Genomic DNA, 17,479 nt, shown 5'->3' with positions numbered 1-17,479 from the left:
GCGCTGACCAAATGATCAAACATGCCTGCTAACCCCCCCCAACACAGCCTAACCCATGCATACTGTAGCCCTAACAACCTCTACTATGCTTGCTAGAATCAATTTCATGCATTGTTTGGCTCTTTGTCTGTGCTGGTTCAAATTACTGACATGTTTGTTAATTACACAACAAGGAGGAGAGGGGAAGCAGACAAAGACAATGAGTGTGCAGGAAGAAAAAAGAAAACGAGTGCGTGTGGGAGTGTGTGCCTGTTCTGGGTGTTGTCAGAGAAATGTCACTCTTGCTTAGCGTCACAGACATAAACCTTTGGGACACCAGTACCCTGCAGCACGCGCTTGCAGAAGGGGAGTGAGAATGTGAGCGAGAGATATAGGTATGATATTCATCCCACCAGTCAAGCGGATTCGTCTGCACATTCTTGACAATAAGCGCACAAATGTTTAGCTTTCACAACTAACCATTTAGATAATTATCCTGTCAGATATTGTTTGTTTTGAAAAAAAAACTGAATAAAGGAAAAAAAAATTGTTCAGACTCACATAAAGTTTAATGTCATTCGGTCTGCATTTAGAACAAAAAATGTTTTGTGTATAAGGCTATTTTGTACTCTTTATTTATCGTGTCTTAGTTAAAGGGGGTAGGTCATATAAGATTTTTTCTTCTTCGTCCCCCTATTTCACTTGAATGCTTATATTCTAATTTGAAGTTTGTATATTTAAACTTTGAGTGAAATAAATTATTGAATTGAATTGAATTGAATTGAACAAAAAAATGCACTCAGAGTGAACAGCTGGCTGCTGGTCAGCTGCCATGTCATCAAGCCTGTACAAATGGGACGTCTCTAACATTTGTATTTAGTATTCGGTCCAAAAAGACCTCACAGACCTTTCTAATGGCAATTACCAGCTGTCCTCAAGTCAGAGAGCACGGTTCACGGGAACGCTCACAGTTATTTCAGGAGAGCCGGCCGCTGGCTTTTCAACAAGACAGAAAACAGCAATAGAGGTCATTTAGAGCCCACACAAGCCTGCAGCTGAGTGGTCAGCGTGTGGCCTGGAATGACAGAGAGGACTAAATAACACAAGCTAAATAACAAGACTACTACACTTTATTTGTCTCACAATAAAACTTTAACAACAATAATTTATTGTAGGAAAATGAAGCAAATCTGCAGTGTGTGTAGTCCAACTGTGATCTGTAAAGATTTGTGAAGGTCATAAATTATGAATTATCTTTTGTTTTGCTGTTTGTTAAGAAATCATATGTAAAATACAGTTTCCTTTTAAGAAGTGGATTTTGTTTTCTTTATTCTAGTTCTGCAACACCAGGTCTTTCCAGACGAGTATGACTGGCGTGTATCACTAAGGTGTTTAAGCTGATGCCTTCAGCCAAACATTTCATTAAAGAGAATTCAGAAGAACATTTTTTACCCGATGAATAAAAAATCTGAGCCTCTCTGCTGCTAAAATGTTCTCTATGCTGTGCTAGAGTCAAGTTAGTGACAGCTGCAACGCTGCACACACACAAAGGAAGACTCAAAGGTTAAAAAAACATTAATGGATTTGAATTAACTTAGAAAATGTTTGTGTGCTAAAGATATCTAAATAAAGTTTGGCAGACAGGCTGTCGTCTTTAAAATAAATGTAATTATAAGTGTTTTAACTGAGCTTAATGTTGGGTGAGAGTTGAAATTAGCAATTTTAGAGCTTTTAAAAAAAGCCCAAACATGTTTAAATGAACGGTGTTGGGGAGGGATGGGGAGTTTGTGAAACATTTAGTCTTAAGTTGGGGAGAATAGTTTGTGCATGTGAATTTTAATTATGTTGTTATTAAGTCCAATGAGCTGCAGTGAAGCTAATAAAACATCTGACCTGAGATACAGTACTGTGAAAACGATTCTGACCCCTTAAGCCGGGCGTACACTGTAAGACTTTTTCACTTTTTTGAGCCGATTTTCCAGTCGTGCGAGAATCCACGACATCGGGGCCAGTTTTGCGCCGAGCGGTCGTGTAGTGTACAGGGGGTTACGAGAGGCGATTAACACCACGTGACCAGCTACCGATCAGCAATCGTGAGCTCACACGGACTTCTGGCGTGTTTAATATTTCGCTCGTCCCTCGTGAGGGTATCGCACTGTTGAAGCGGCGCTGCGAGCAGCTGCGACCCAAAAAGTATCAGAACCGCTCACGGCGCATGCGCAATCCAGCATCAACGCCGCTCGCTATTTCCCTAATACCACACGCTGTTCGTTTTTGTTTCTACACATTTTTTTTACTCACAAAGATTGTCAAGAAAGCGTGTTTGTCGTGTTCACGTCAAATTAAACTGATCACTAAACAGATTTTATTTCGTTTTCCTCATCCAACCCCATAAATCCCTGTGTGTCCTCCTGCAGCACTCCCGAAGGACAACAGGCAAGACAAGACAAAAACGTCTGACGTGTTGAGTAAAAACTGCTATTTTTAGCATATTTTTAGGGCCGACGTGTTGCTACCAGACGTACAGTGTGAGCAGTCAGGTCGCAATGCGAGAACTGGGTCGTGCAGTGTGAGCACATGACTCGTGAGATCTGCCCTGCGAGGAAGTCGTACAGTTTGAGCTGAAGCTGAACGCTGCGAGTGAAAAAGTCGCACAGTGTACGCCCGGCTTTCTTTTGGTCGCAAAAGTTTCAGATCAGCAAATAAATTCAAGATGTTAGAAGGAAAAAAGCAGTCCGTAACAACTGAACCTAAGAAGTAACCTACAGTGACTCGTTTACTACAAAACATCTGAACAGAGCTTTGGTAATCTATTGTGTTGACTAACCAGAAAAAGTTCATCTTTTTGAACTAACGCACCCTTTTAGTAAAATTACCTCATACTGCAATCTGGCAGGGTGGTGGTAGTGTGATGGTCTGGGGCTGCTTTAGGACAACTTGCTGTAATTGATGAACCATGAAAAAACTGAACTGTACCAGCAAATTCTGATGCAGAATGTTTGGCATTTGTCCTCAAACAGGCCGTCCATGCTGCACAACCATCTGATGAATTAAAACAGTTCTGTAAAGAGTAGGAACATCACTTTTCACTGCATAACGGAGTCATTACCAATTCTCATGAACATTTAACTGCAGCTTTTGCCACCAAGGGTGTTTCAACCAGTTATTGTAGGGGGCAATTATGTGTTCAGACAGGGTCAGGTGAGTTTGGACACGTGTAATAAGAGAACTCATCCTCTGAAAACTGTTGTTTGTATTTATTCAGGTTGTCTTAATTGGTTTGCTGATCTGAAACAAAGTGTAAAAAAATAAAATGAACACATACAAACACAGGAGAAATCTGTAAAAAGGCTCAAACTTTTTCACTGTGATGTGACGATAAAAACATTCAAGTTTCCCACTGTGCAAAAACCTAGTTTGGACGCACTGCAGACATGGTCTGGACCGACGGACTCAATATAGACATGATCTGCACGTCCATGTAACGTTGACTGTTTGCAAGGTTAACTTAAAACTAAACCTTACCCTGAAAATTTCTCTCTCAGTTCTCAGATCACAGGTGAGTATGAGTGAACGGTATATTTACAGACGATTTGTCCCTGCAAACAAACACGTTCACGCACCTCTCCTGATGAAGCACCCGGCAGAGAGAAGAGGCAGCGAACAGCGGACGTTACCAAAGGCTCTGTAGCTTTCTGTGCCTCAGCTGCCTTCTTAAGCAGCATCTCTTTTATTAAGCAAATCTCGCCACGACGGCTCAAACCCACAATGCGGTGTCATTATCATGCATTTGTACAAGCTCGACTCTAATCAGTCATGACACAAGCTCATACTATTCAATCTCCCCGAGCAGCAGTGAATCAAACACAATGCACCCTCATTACATGAGGCTGATAGTGAAGCAGCACCTTTGTATATTGATGGGGAGAGCACAGAGGTGGACACAGGCCTTGTCTGATCTAACCCGGCTCACTTATTCACCCACGTACTGTAGTGCAAGACGTGATTACTGCTGAATGAGATGTAACAGAAAGTAGGTTATTTAAGCACACGTGGACTCGTATTTAACCCACTGACTATGAAATATGTGTTAATATTACAAAGTATTGCCATAAATCTGGAAACTGTTGCTCATCTGTTTTAATGAAAAATGCATTTTCTTAATTCATCAAGAAAATGAATTCTGTGTGAACTTCATACAGAATATGCAACGCTGCTCTGCAAGATCTGAACAGGCTTCTGTGGTCATTCTGTATTTAAATCATGCTGGGATCACAAGGTGATCCTATGTGTTGTAGCTTTGGTGCTGACTGGCAGATTAACAACCATGCACCTGCAGATTTGAACTTGTGTAATTCTCTGGATGTAGGAGAAGCTGCTGCATCACTGAACGCACATCAACCAGCGACTTTGTGTTCTTTCTCTTGGGAAACATGCAGCATTCAACTATTTAATCTACAGTTTTACCTGATAACACGGGGGATGGTAATACAAAATAATGTTCATGTTTGTAAAGATTTATTTTCCTGTGTTTGACAGATTATAAATAACTAAGACTTTGGAAGCAAGGACAAACCTTTGGTTTGATTGCTCATATGTTTATAGGAGAGTTGTCATGGTGATCAGTGTCACGCTCACCACGCTGCCATCATGAGAGGAGATTTTGACCAAAGGGTCACAGGCAGGACAGTTGAGCTGTCTGAGTGAGAAGGACATTTACCATCCCAGCTGTGTGTCCTCCTCAACTCTGATTGCACAGACATCCGTCTTCAGCCTTTTTACACTGATTTGATGTTAACATTAGATTATAGCATAATATACATTTGGTTTATGGAGTCTGATCTTTAATATTTCCAGTCGGTGAAAGTACTGCGATAAAAACTATGAAAGTCATATTTGTAAAGCATTATGTGGATTGTACGGACCCCATCTACTGTATAATTACCTCAATCCAAACGTGAATGACTAATATTAGTGAATGTGCCAAATAATGTTGTTAAACAATGTGCCAGTGTAATGTGATTTACAGAGCTGTGCTTGCCTGTCAGCTACAAACTGTCCCCGTTGGCAGAGTTTCTGCAGCAATCATCACACAAATGCTGAAAAAAGAAACACGTTTTTACAAGATTCAGAACCCGCTCTGCCCGAGTGATTATCACAGTCCCTGGCGAGAAAGGGGATCAAGTAAATTACAGAAAAGTTCAGCCAATCGCTAACTTGCTGTTCTGTCTCCCTCCAAGAGAATGACATGCAATTAGATTTAGTCTGCCTCACCACCAAGTGTTAGAGGAGAAACAACACCAAAGCAAGTGTTTGGTTTCATCACTCTGGACCAGAGTAATGTTACGAGTGTCTGAGGTCAAACCACTTAAACCAATAACATCATTCCCCAGCACTCTACGGCCGCACTGGGGCCGAATCATTATTTTCCCTCTAAACCACAGCATGAATGTTTCAAGTGTTTGAAACAGTCGTTTTACCTTTTGTCTTAAGCAGAAACTGTAGCTGCGGAAAACAAGACCTGTCCTCTCCAGTGGTAATATCTCAGCTCTCAATCAGACCCCAGCAAGGTGGGGTCACTTTTTATCAGATCTGAGGCGGATAATACTCTAATATCTCTGGTTCCCTCATTCTACTGGGGGACTTTAATGCTCATGTGGGCAACGAACTGATCTGAATCGGAGCTGTGTTTTGTTCTTTGACTTTTGTGCTACTCGGTCGTCGGTGCCTGTTGTAGCGGCAACCCCTGAACCTGCTGATGGACACTGGCGGTTATGGATGCTGTCAAGCTCAAGAAAGAATCATATCGGTCTTTTTGGCCTGTGGGACTCCAGAAACAGCTGATAGTTACCGGAAGTCCAAGCAGAATGCGGCTCTGGTGGTTGTGGAGGGCGAAAACCCAGGCGTGGGAGGAGTTCGGTGAGACCATGGAGCAAGACTTCCGTACGGCTTCGAGGAGATTCTGGTCCACCATCCGGCGCCTCAGGAGAGAAAATCAGTGTGCTACCAACACTATCTATAGTGGGGATGGTGTGTTGCTGACCTCTACTCAGGGTGTTGTGGATCGGTGGGCAGAATACTTGGAAGACGCATGCGTCAAAGCTGAGTGGAGTGGAGTGAGATGCCAATTTTCGAATGAATGGATCATACCGAAGAAATGGCTGTAAAGTAATTCTCTCTCTGTAAGGAGGAGATGTGAAGAAAGCTTTTGAGAGTTGATGGTCTGGAGGCGTATGATATGTCGAAAAGGAAGACGAGGACGCAAATGAAGCAGAGCGGACTAGGGCTTGATGAACAGGTGTCGGAGATTACCACCATGACGGATAAGATGATGAACGTTGGGGAGCTATCGGAGGTGATTAGATCAATCATAAAGGAAGAAATTAATGTGGTCTTTGGAAAACCAGCCTCAACTTAATGAGATTAAAAGGGATGTGACTGAATGGACCAGAAGAGTTGATATGATGGAGGAGTCATTAAACAGCACGGTCACCAGAGTTACGCAGCTGGAGGAGAGGAACGAAAGTCTGAGTAAAGAGAATTCTGTCCTTAAGGAGAAGGTTGATCGTTTGGTGAACGACTGGAGGAAATGTAATATACGGATGTTGGGGGTTAATCGAGATGCTGAGAAAGGAAATCCAACATCTTACATGTCTGCGCTGCTGCAGGAATTGTTTGGAGGAAAACTGGAACGTGTTCCGGAAGTGGAATTTGAGCATCGAGTAGGGCCTGTGGATAAATCTGGCCAGAGAGCAATGATTGTAAGGCTTAGAAGTTTGATGACTAGAGAAGAAATCTTGAGAATGGCTTGAGCGGAACGTGTTTATGTGATTAACGGAATGAAGATAAGAATATTTTCAGACTTTTTGACGGAGACTGCAAAAGCCAGGACGAGTTTTCGGGATGTGAGGAACCATCTCAGGAGTGCTGGTGTTAAGCATGGGATTATTCATCCAGCATCTTTGATCATGACGTTTGTTCCACAAAAATAAACAATAATGAACAAGAGTCTGGTTCTAGACCTGCAGAAAGAGAGAAGAAAAAAAAAACAAAAAAACAAAAACAAAAAACAAACAAAAAAAGGGACACAACAACAATACAACAAGATCAAGCTATCACTGCGTCAACTTGATGAAGAAATATAAAATCGACATTGTTTAACTGAACAATCACATGATAATAAATCACAGTGCATTAAGTGCCAACCATAGCTTTAAGACTTGTGTTGAACGTGCCCAAGTCTATACTTAAGAGAGCACCATGTGAGCACCTGTGTGTGTACACGCGCTTGTTTATGTAAGGTTTCTCTATAGGAGCGTCCAATAGAGAGTGTGAGGGGCCACAGATCCGCCCCACAAAGATGTGTAGGAGACGGAGAGAGCTCCAAGCCCCAGAGATCCAGGAGCTGCCTCAGAGCACAGGAACCCCAGGGAGACTGCGACCAGAAAACCCCCGCCCCCCTCGAGAGGTGCAGAGGATCGCCCCGGGGGGCCACAACCAGCAGCTGGTAGAGTCCCGGGAGATATCGTCGGCAAGCCCACAGGTCCGCCCGCAGCCTCCCACCCCCTTGCCGGCCGAGCCCAGGACCCAGCAACCCGGGACCCAGGGGCGACCACCCCTGCCGGGGACCCAGCAGTGCCCAGGGACCCAGACCCCACCAGGCAGCCACCGGGATTGATCAAGCAGACGCCAAAAATCTTAAACTCCCTGACCCGGGAGCCACGAACACTCAGGCAGACCAAGGCACCACACGCCACATCAGGTGTGGCAGGGGGAGGGGAGACTAAGATCTATATCATCAAAAGAAGTCCCATGAGAGGGGAGGAGTCAAAGGCCTCACCTGACATATACAGTCATACACAAACACAGTCACACACTCCCTCCCTCATGCTCACACATGCACATACAACCAAAGACTTACAAAAATACACGCCGGACACCCACTCATGCTCCCCATACACACCCTATTCACTCTGGTGCTGATGAGCAGGCTCCCCCGCCCAACGCTGAGCACAGAAACCCACCACCCCAGACCCCAACCGGACGGACGGATCTCCCTCCTAGCCTCCAGCCCCAGGAAGCCAAGCGACAACAGAGGTGTGCTAAGACCCCTAGTCTCCCTCCGCCTGCTCCAATATGGTGTTAGTGAGTGTTGATGAGGTATATTCCATGGCTGTGGTGAGCGGGCAATGCGGACATTGTCTGGCCTATGCCAGCTGATGCCACCACACCACGAGGGTTGGTATTTTATGCTAAAGATCAAATACATGTTAGAACTAGGTTTGATCTTGTATAGGGGTGGAAGCATTGTGGTTGGAGGTGCAGTTGCCACACATTAAATCAACGTTGTTATGTGCTTGTTAGAGGCCACCAAATGCCCCAATAGTATGTCTAGAAAGGATCTGTAATATGATGGATAAAGTATGTAACTCAAATAATGAGATTTATTTACTGGGTGACCTCAGTGTTGATTGGAGTTTGAAGAATTGTTCTTTGAAAAATAAGTTATGTTCTATTACGGATACATGCAACTTGGCACAAGTGGTAACAAAACCAACAAGAATTGTTGTAGGAGCGGTGAAAACCGTTTCATGTATAGATTTACTTTTTACTAATGCAAAATCACTGTGCTCTAAGGCGATGTCAGTAGGGGTGGGCTGCAGTGATCATAATTTAATTATGATTAATAAAAGAACTAAAGTCCCTAAATCTGGACAGAAAATAATTATTAAACAGGTTTTTAGGGATTTTAATGAATGTAGCTTTTGTGATGATGTCAGAAGTGTTGATTGGGCACAGGTACTAGGGAGCAAAGATACGGATGAGGCATTAGAGAGTTTTACAAAACTGATGATGCCAATCATAGATAAACATGCACCGTGAAGAAAAATGACAGTAAGGAATGTGGTATCACTGTGGTTAGATGGTGAATTAAAAGAACATATGAGGAAAAGGGATGTTATTTAGGCAGAAGCAATCACATCGGGGATGATGTAGTATGGGAAAGGTACAAGAGGTTACGGAATTATTTTACAAACTGAATGGAATGAAAAAGAGGGTATATTACAAGAACAAGTTTGTGAATGTAAAAGAAGATAGAAAGAAACTATGGAATACGTTAAATGAGGTTACGGGTAGAGAACCGAAGTTATTCCTGACATATTTGGAAGTTGATGATTCATTTTTGAGTAAACCTGTTGATATAGCAAATCATTTAAGTGATTATTTTATTAATAAGGTGCGAAAATCACAAGATGATATGAAAATATGGTTAGGAGGGGATTTGCCTGGAAAAATTATTAAAGATAAAATAATGGGTAGTAAATCCTGTTCTTTTTCATTTAAATTAGTGATAGTTGATATGGTGAAGAAGTGTATACAGATAATGAAGGTGAGACCTGATGAATTGGATGTGAAGTTATTGCAATTAGTGGTGGATGAGCTTGTAATTCCGGTGTCTCACATTATTAATTTGAGTTTGGAAGAATGTTGTTCCTCTTCCAAAAAATAATAAGGAGCATTTTTCTGAGAAAAATAGTAGGCCGGTGAGTATTTTACCAATTTTAGGGAAATTAATTGAAAAACTGGTTTTTGATCAAATAACTTTATATTTCGAGGAAAATTAGTTGAATTCTAAATTTCAGCATATAAAAAGGGGTACTCAACAACAACGGCACTGGCACAAATGACTAACGATTGGATGACTAATATGGACAATAGAAAACTAACTGAGATGGTATTATTGGATATGAGTTCGGCAATTGATCTAGTGGATCATAATCTATTACTGATGAAATTAGGGTTATACGGTTTTCATGAATCAGCTATTAAATGGATGGAAAGTTACTTAACTGGAAGGGGGTTTATGGTATTGTTTAATGGCAGTTATTCTCGAAGGAAGAATCTTTTATGTGGGGTTCCGCAGGGAAGTTGTCTTGGACCGTTGCTATTTTCAATTTTTATTAATGACTTTCCATTTATGTTAGAATGTGCCACAATTGTATTATATGCAGATGATTGAACTTTATATGTAGCGGAAAAGAATCTGGAGGAATTACATTCTATTTTGGAAAAGGAACTTGATTAATGAAAATAAGTTGGCTATTAATGTGGAGAAGACTAAATGTATGGTGATGGGATCACCTCATTTGTTGAGAGAACCTGTATTGAATTTATGTAAAAGGGAAATGCCAATTGAGCAGGCTAGAGAAGTTAGATTACTGGGTTTAACAACTGATGAAACGCTAAGTTGGAATAGTCAAGTGAAACAGAGTTTAATTAAAATGGGAAAGAACATGGCAATGGTGAGGAATGGTAGAAAATGTATTCCATATTTAAGTAGGAAAGATTAATTGAAGCTATTGTTTTGTGTCACTTGGACTATTGTGCAGTAATTTGGGCTGCTACTACGGAAGCGAATTTAAATAAGTTACAGGTCGCACCAAATAAGGCTGCTAGATTAGTCTTAAATTGTTCTTTTAGAAGGAGTTGTGAGGACATGTATACTGCCCTAGCATGGATGGGTGTGAGGAGTAGAATAAAGTACTTACTTATAAAATGTATTAGGAATGTTATAAATACACAGACACCAGACATTCTTTTAAATCAGTTGACATTTTTTAGAGATGTTCACCAACATGCTACGCGTCAAGCTGATGGCTGCTTTTTGTTGCCAGTTAGTCGATCTAATTTTCTTCATAGGTCAGTATCGTATAGAGCTATGGTGGAATGGAATAGTTTACCACAATTCTTGAGGGGTCAGCTACAAAGGAGTGATTTTTGTAGGAGGTTGCGGATATTTATTTATACCGTTTTTACACGAGTTTGAGGAAGATGAGTTTTATGTTTTATTAATTTTATGTTTTGTTGTCCAGTATGTGTGGAGTAATTTGCGTTTGATGTTACAGGAAATGTATGTTATTTTGGTGCTGTATTGGGTGGAATGTGGTGTGCTCTTACAGTGGAGATTTATATTGTATAGTGAAATGGATTGTTTGTTTGTGAGCCCAGTGTTGATGCATGAATAATGCATTTTTTTGGATGATGTTATGACCCCAGGAAGAATAACAACTGTTTTAACAGTGGCTAATGGGGATCTTAATAAACAAACAAACAAACAAACAAAAAACTCCTCAATCCCACCGACACGTCTTCCAGTGAGGAAGCAGAATCTGGGGACTTTGAGTTTGGCTCCCAAATCTCTGGTGCTGAGGTCAGTGAGGTGCAAATCCTTTTCTGCTCCAAACTGTAAGACAAATGTCAGTACCTAACAGATAATTTACCCATAGCTCTCTAATGTCTCATTCTTTACCGATATTTTAGTTTATTCTAATTCAGACCTTAATTTAAAAGTTCGAAAATAAACAATGTAATTTCAATGAAAAATGTTGTTTAAAGTTTCCAACCAATGTTGAAAATCTGACTAAAATAAGGAAATAAACTCAGCTTTAAATCATAATGTTCTCATTTGTTTGTTATCGTCTGATTATCCAGGTCCGGGTGACCGGGGTAGAAGCCTCAGCAGAAAGGTCTAAACTATCCTCTCCCCACCAGCTTCACTGGTGGGAACTCCAAGTATTCTCTGGTCAACATGGAGATAAAACCCCATCCAGAGTGTCCACCTACTGGCAGGACATGCCTGAAAAACTTCCCTGGGAGTCACCGAGAAAGCATTCTGACCAGACGCCTGAACCATGTCAGATGGCTCCTCTCGACATGGGGAAGTGGCTCTACTCAGAGTCTCTCTCAGAGGTCTGAGCTCCTCACCCCTTCTCTAAGGCTCAGCCCAACCTCCCTGCAAAGGAAACTCAAGGAAACTCATTTCAACCGCTTGTGTAAGTGAGCTTTTACCCCCAAAGCCTTTAACTATAGGTGAAGATTGGAATGAAGACGGACCAGTGAGCTCAGATCTATGAAGTCTGGCGTCTGCACCAAAAACAGACAGACGATGGAGCCTCTGCATGACTACGGATGCTGCCTTGATCCGTCTATCGACCTCTTGTTCCCTCCAACCCTCACTCATGAAAAAATCCCTGAGATACTTAATTCCTCCACCTGGCGTTGGACCTCTCCGTTATCCGTAGATGTCAAACCACCATTTCCCAATAGAGAATTATGGCCTTGCACTGAACCGCCTCTCAGCTGCAACTCAGAATAAAGTACTCCTCTTTTCCATGAATGGATATTATCTTTAGATTTGATTATAATGAAGATTTTCTGTTATAAATGTGATATTTTTATCTAGTCCTGAGTTTCTGATGATCATCACATACCCCAGACCTATTGTTGCATAACACACCGTAGTCCTGACCACAGCTTTAGAGCAACAGTTGTAATCTCCTGTTACTCATTTAACACAGTCAGACACATATGCATAACACAGAGCAGAGGAACCCACCTGGATAAAGAGTCTGCAGTCTGACTGCATCACAGTGAACTGACATAAACACCAAGCAGCTCAATATATAGGCAGCAGAAGCAGGTCCTAAAGCAATGTGACAGATATGGAACATTTGTAATTGTAGAAAGGTTTGTTCCTCTAAACAACACATGAACACACACACACACACACACACACACTTGTTTTAATATGGCATGGCTTGATTTATACGCCGCAAGGATCCAGTTGTGGTAGGTGGTTAGGGTCAAATGGATGCTAGTCTGTATCAGTAGCATTAAGGACACCTGGGCTTTATGGTTGGTTAACGAACACATGCAGTGAACGAACAAGTGCATCTGCCTCATTAAAGACCTCTAAATATTTCATGGTGTCTCTTCCTGAAACTGTGACTAACAAATATGCAGATGTCTCCACTCTTTTCACAGTGTTACCCTCGTTGCTGTAAATTTGCAAGAAATCATCAATTCTTTATGTTTGCATGCAATCTTAGAAAGATGGGAGGTGTCATATTTTCTTTCAGACCATTCAATATTTAATGTGAACACTTACAACAAATTGTCCCCCAAGGCCAGTTACTGCATAAATCCACTGAAGCAGCGGTTAAGATGGATCAGATGCATTTTCTGTGTTTAATGTTTGCTGAAGCACACTCGTGCTGGTATGTTGGAGTATGTTAGCCTGGCTTTCTTGTGCATTAAACTTTGGTGCGTTGCCTGTTATTATTCAGTACTAAGTTGCATAAAATAAACTACGGAGATTAAAGATTGTTAAACGACATGGTAGTGTGGAAAGCTGGCAGCTTCTTTTGTGAGACTCATAATATTTTAGCTTGTTTTCTTGTGATACCAACTGCACTGCGCAGGTTAGACTTTGAGGTCTACTCACAGCAACCTGTTCATCCAGGGACCTCCTGTTGAGTCAACAACCTCTTATTCTTTGTGAAGGTCAGCTGCAGCTGTTCCACGTAGTAGGCATGTGGAACGGCACAGGACTGTTGTTCTACTTATTATTAGCAGTAAACAATGTCAACATCTTCTGTGTGACACATCTCCAACAACAAAAGCATTAACCAAATATAGAGTCCTGATCTTAAATATGTGTTTTAGTTTGTGAACTTTTGTCAAGTTTGAACTTATGTTTTTGTTCATATTAGTGTTTTATGGCAATTTGGGAACATTTTGTCAGCGGTTTCAAACCTTTTATCCATAACAGTTCCTGAATTTGTTTTATTTTGAATACCGAATGCTGGCATCTACACTATTCCCTACTGATCCCAGTTTCTCTCAGCCAATTGCTTGTAAATATGTAAATCTGTGTAAATATGTACTGGTTACCTCATTTCTTTTTACTTTTTTATTTTTTATTTATTTATTTTTTGGCATTATTTTCTTTTATGGTGGTTTATTGTAATTAAGGTTAAGGTTGGCTTTATTACAGTTTTTCTCCATTGGTTTCACTCATTTCTTGAAACAGAAATTACATTCTCAAAATAACACGGACAAACCTCCAAACCTCTTGGCAAATGTTCTCAACGGAATGGCATTTCTCATTCATTTTATCAAATGGTAAATGCCTTAGTACATGTCTCAATTGTCTCAGTGCATCTTTGCAAATAATTAAGTACATGTAGCCTACAGTTATACCATTAGCCCACATTTAGCACATTTTCCAAATGAATAGATCTTGTAGATCTAAACTGATTAACTGGTTCTCAGTCTAATGATCATTCTCTCCAAAACATGTCAGCATGATTTCATTGTATGAGTATTCGCATGCACAACTGTCTGTTCAATTGTCAGAACTGGTCAAGAACATAATACCATGAATACCATATATGAATTTCTTTGAATATTTGATGCATTGATGACAGTCATTGACAGTCAGGTGAAACTAGACTAACGAATGGGGTGTGTCACACACAGGTGTTTTCCATGATTGTGCACTGCCAAACACAGATATATTGAGCTTGACCAGCGCCACTGATCTCTGAACATGGATAGACATGGCCAAGCAAATGGACAAGGGGAAGTTCTTCCTCAAGGAAGAGGAGGAAGATGAGGACTGTACATTTTCTTTTTACACATGAAACTTTCTTTGCGTGTGAATAAAAAAATGGTTATAATTTACTTGGTAGTGTGAGTGCAATCTGTGATGTCAAACCTTGGAGGCTACTCTTTTCGGCTGTATATTGTTGGTCCTCTGCCATAGTGACAAAACATCTAAACATTTTGTATGGCAGTACTCACACAATGCCAAAGGGGCGATGCGATTTAGGGGGCACTGACTAGTCAGATTAGAAAGAAATGTAGTTTTGACACATGAGTGAACTGTTTTAGGAGAGATATGAGCTTTTGCAGGGAAACCATGTTGTTGTGATCAACCATCCAGGTTTACTTTGACAAAAGCACCAAGAATGATGAGAATATCCAATCTGTGTTGGGAAATGAACCTAAGCTATAGAGAAGGATCTTTGCCATTTTGGAGACACTGACAACTTAAATGAGAAAGGGATTTAGATTGAAGCCTGAGTGAACAGTTTTGGAAGAGATATGAGCTTTTGCAGGTGAACGGTAGTGTTGTGCTAAACTGTAAGGGTGTTTTGCCAAATGATTTTAGAGGTTTGAGAATGTAATTTCTGTTTCAAGGAATGAGCCAAACCAATGGAGAAAAACTGTGATCCCCAAGAGGGAAATTGAGTTGCCATGGACATGTGAAAAACAACAACAAACAGACAAAACAATGACGGCACAGTGGAGAGTAACCGGGTGGAAGGACACCGATTGTCTGTAACGAGGCTCCATGAAGATGCGGGCAGAGTATCCCTCTGCCCTGGCGTGTGAGTAGCGGTCTGTGACCCGCCGGTGTGTGATTGAGCAGTGACTGCCGTCTAACTTCACTGATAGGCGGGGCCCGCGGCGGAGGAGGATGACGGCGTGGCGCGGGAAGACATCCTAGCCAGTGATTGACCTGCACAAGGCGGGCGAACGAGGAGAACGGCAGTGCGGCAGACATGCGCCCTGAAGGAGGCGGTGGTGACAAGGCCAGAGGACCAAGGAGGACGGTTCTGCAGAGGAGGAACTTGCCCCACAGCACCCAGATAAGGCTGCAGACTCTCTCCGACCCTAGTTTTGGCAAATGGTTTTACTTGACTGGCTTAAAGCTTTTTAGTGACGTTTTTAGTTAGCTATTTTCTGAATAAACCCTGGAGTGGCGGCTAACCGGCTGATTTCTTTGGTTTTTAGCAGTCGCTCTCAACTTTACCTGGTGTAACCCTTGGGTGGAATTTTATATTCTTTGGTCATATTCTGTAGCCGACCCACCCGGTAGTAAGGTGCCACGTGTGTGTGTGTGTGTGTGTGTGTGTGTGTGTGTGTGTGTGTGTGTGTGTGTGTGTGTGTGTGTGTGTGTGTTAACATACGTTTGCCCGTTACTAACATGAAGAAGGTGATGTATATTTAATTATTTGCTGCGTCCTAAGGTCATCTGGCTGGGGGAGACGCTGTCCAAGGTGCTGGATTCACCCGGGTTGCTGGTTTTCATCAGAAGGCGCGGCGCTGTCCGCGGTCCTGAATGTTTTCTTACTCAGCGGAGCTAAAAGTGAGAATGGGTATTCTCTGCGAAGCTAAATACCGGCACATTGAAGCGGCTTTGCCACGCTTTCTAATCAGTCATTAGTTATGCTCAACATCGCAAATGGGCTGACCAGCTGAACCCCTGCGAATTCAAACGATCTGCCTTGACTGAAACCCTTTCTGGGTCAAATAATTTACCATCCTTCACTTCAATTTACAACTGTCACATCAAAGCTCGTCATGTCTGACCAAACGAACCTGGCTTTCCCTGGAGTGTCATGCACAGAAGCACGTTACACACGCAGACTGAAATTATCAGCACCACCAACATCTAGCAGCGCTGCCCTGCTCCACCTTAATTACTCATGGGTTTTCTTCACAGCATCGTATCCAGCTTCTCTCATCAATGAACACAGCTTCTGTCATTCCCAGTGAGCACTTGGATCTCTCTCGTGAGCGCTGTAGATATCCAGCCCTTCAAATGAACTAGAAACCCCACAAAGCAATCAGTTCAGAACCGATATGTCGTTTGTATTGGTGTTAATATTGTTTTTAATAAAACTCTATTACATGCTGATTTAAAACCCGTTTCTGTGTATTTACGGTGCGGTATGTGTCTCACATCCTAGTGCTGTATTTTAACTTCCTGCTTTTAGTTTGAGTGTTATAAGCCTTCTTATAAACTCGACTCGGTTCTTGTTCGTTTCATAACAAAAACACTAGTATGGTAAGTTTTAAGCGATGCATGCAAGCGCACTCACCTCACTGGGCATTTCAGCTAACATCACTAGTAGGAACATGGCACTGAAGAGATGCATTCTTGGCGAAATGATCGCGTACCAACCGATACCAGTTCCCGCAGCTCTCCCCCGTGTTCCTGCACTTCACTGAGGTGGTTTCTTTAGATAAACGGGAATTCTTCTAACGTTGTGTCGCCTCTGCTCCACTTCCCTCATCACCAGGACGCGAGGCAGCCCTCTGTGGCTCGGCAAAGCGACCAGCCGCTTGTCTTCTGTGAAGCACAGACTCTTGCGGGTGGCAAGAAAAAAATAATTTCCAAAGTCACAGAAGAAAAGTCATCAGATGTTGTAAATTGCTCACAGACAGTAGTCCTCTCCGACCTGCAGGTAACTGCGACTGGGAGAGAAGAGGAGGGAAGAGTCGCAGAGGTTGGAAGGTGACTGCTGTGATTGCGAGGTGCGGACGCTAGGAGCAGCACGTCTGTGCGCCAGGAGCCCAGTCAAACAAGCGCAAGCCCTTTGATGCAGACGAGCCTGGCCGTGCACGTGCGTGTGCATACACGCACTTGGTAGACAGACTGACGGGTCGATATATAGATAGATAGATAGATAGATAGATAGATAGATAGATAGATAGATAGATAGATAGATAGATAGATAGATAGATAGATAGATAGATAGATAGATAGATAGATAGATAGATAGATAGATAGATAGATAGATAGATAGATAGATAGATAGATAGATAGATAGATAGATAGATAGATAGATAGATAGATAGATAGATA

The 17,479-nt window shown here is 42.0% G+C and overlaps 1 protein-coding gene across 2 annotated transcripts in view; it reads right to left on the bottom strand.

The window, feature by feature from the left end:
- Positions 1–17,177, bottom strand: part of olfm2a (olfactomedin 2a) — a 59,179-nt gene extending 42,002 nt beyond the window's left edge. Inside the window, exon 1 of one of the 2 annotated variants that reach the window (XM_015948499.3) lies at positions 16,713–17,177. In XM_015948499.3, the coding sequence (XP_015803985.3) occupies positions 16,713–16,769 (57 nt within the window). In that variant the 5' untranslated portion in view covers positions 16,770–17,177. The remainder of the gene's footprint in view (positions 1–16,712) is intronic. The other variant, XM_015948500.3, reaches the window with a different exon arrangement.
- Positions 17,178–17,479: the final 302 nt, after the last annotated feature.

The sequence above is a fragment of the Nothobranchius furzeri genome, chromosome 5 (genome assembly GCF_043380555.1).
Source record: "Nothobranchius furzeri strain GRZ-AD chromosome 5, NfurGRZ-RIMD1, whole genome shotgun sequence".
NCBI lineage: Eukaryota > Metazoa > Chordata > Actinopteri > Cyprinodontiformes > Nothobranchiidae > Nothobranchius > Nothobranchius furzeri.
This window is presented reverse-complemented; position numbering and strand designations above follow the sequence as displayed.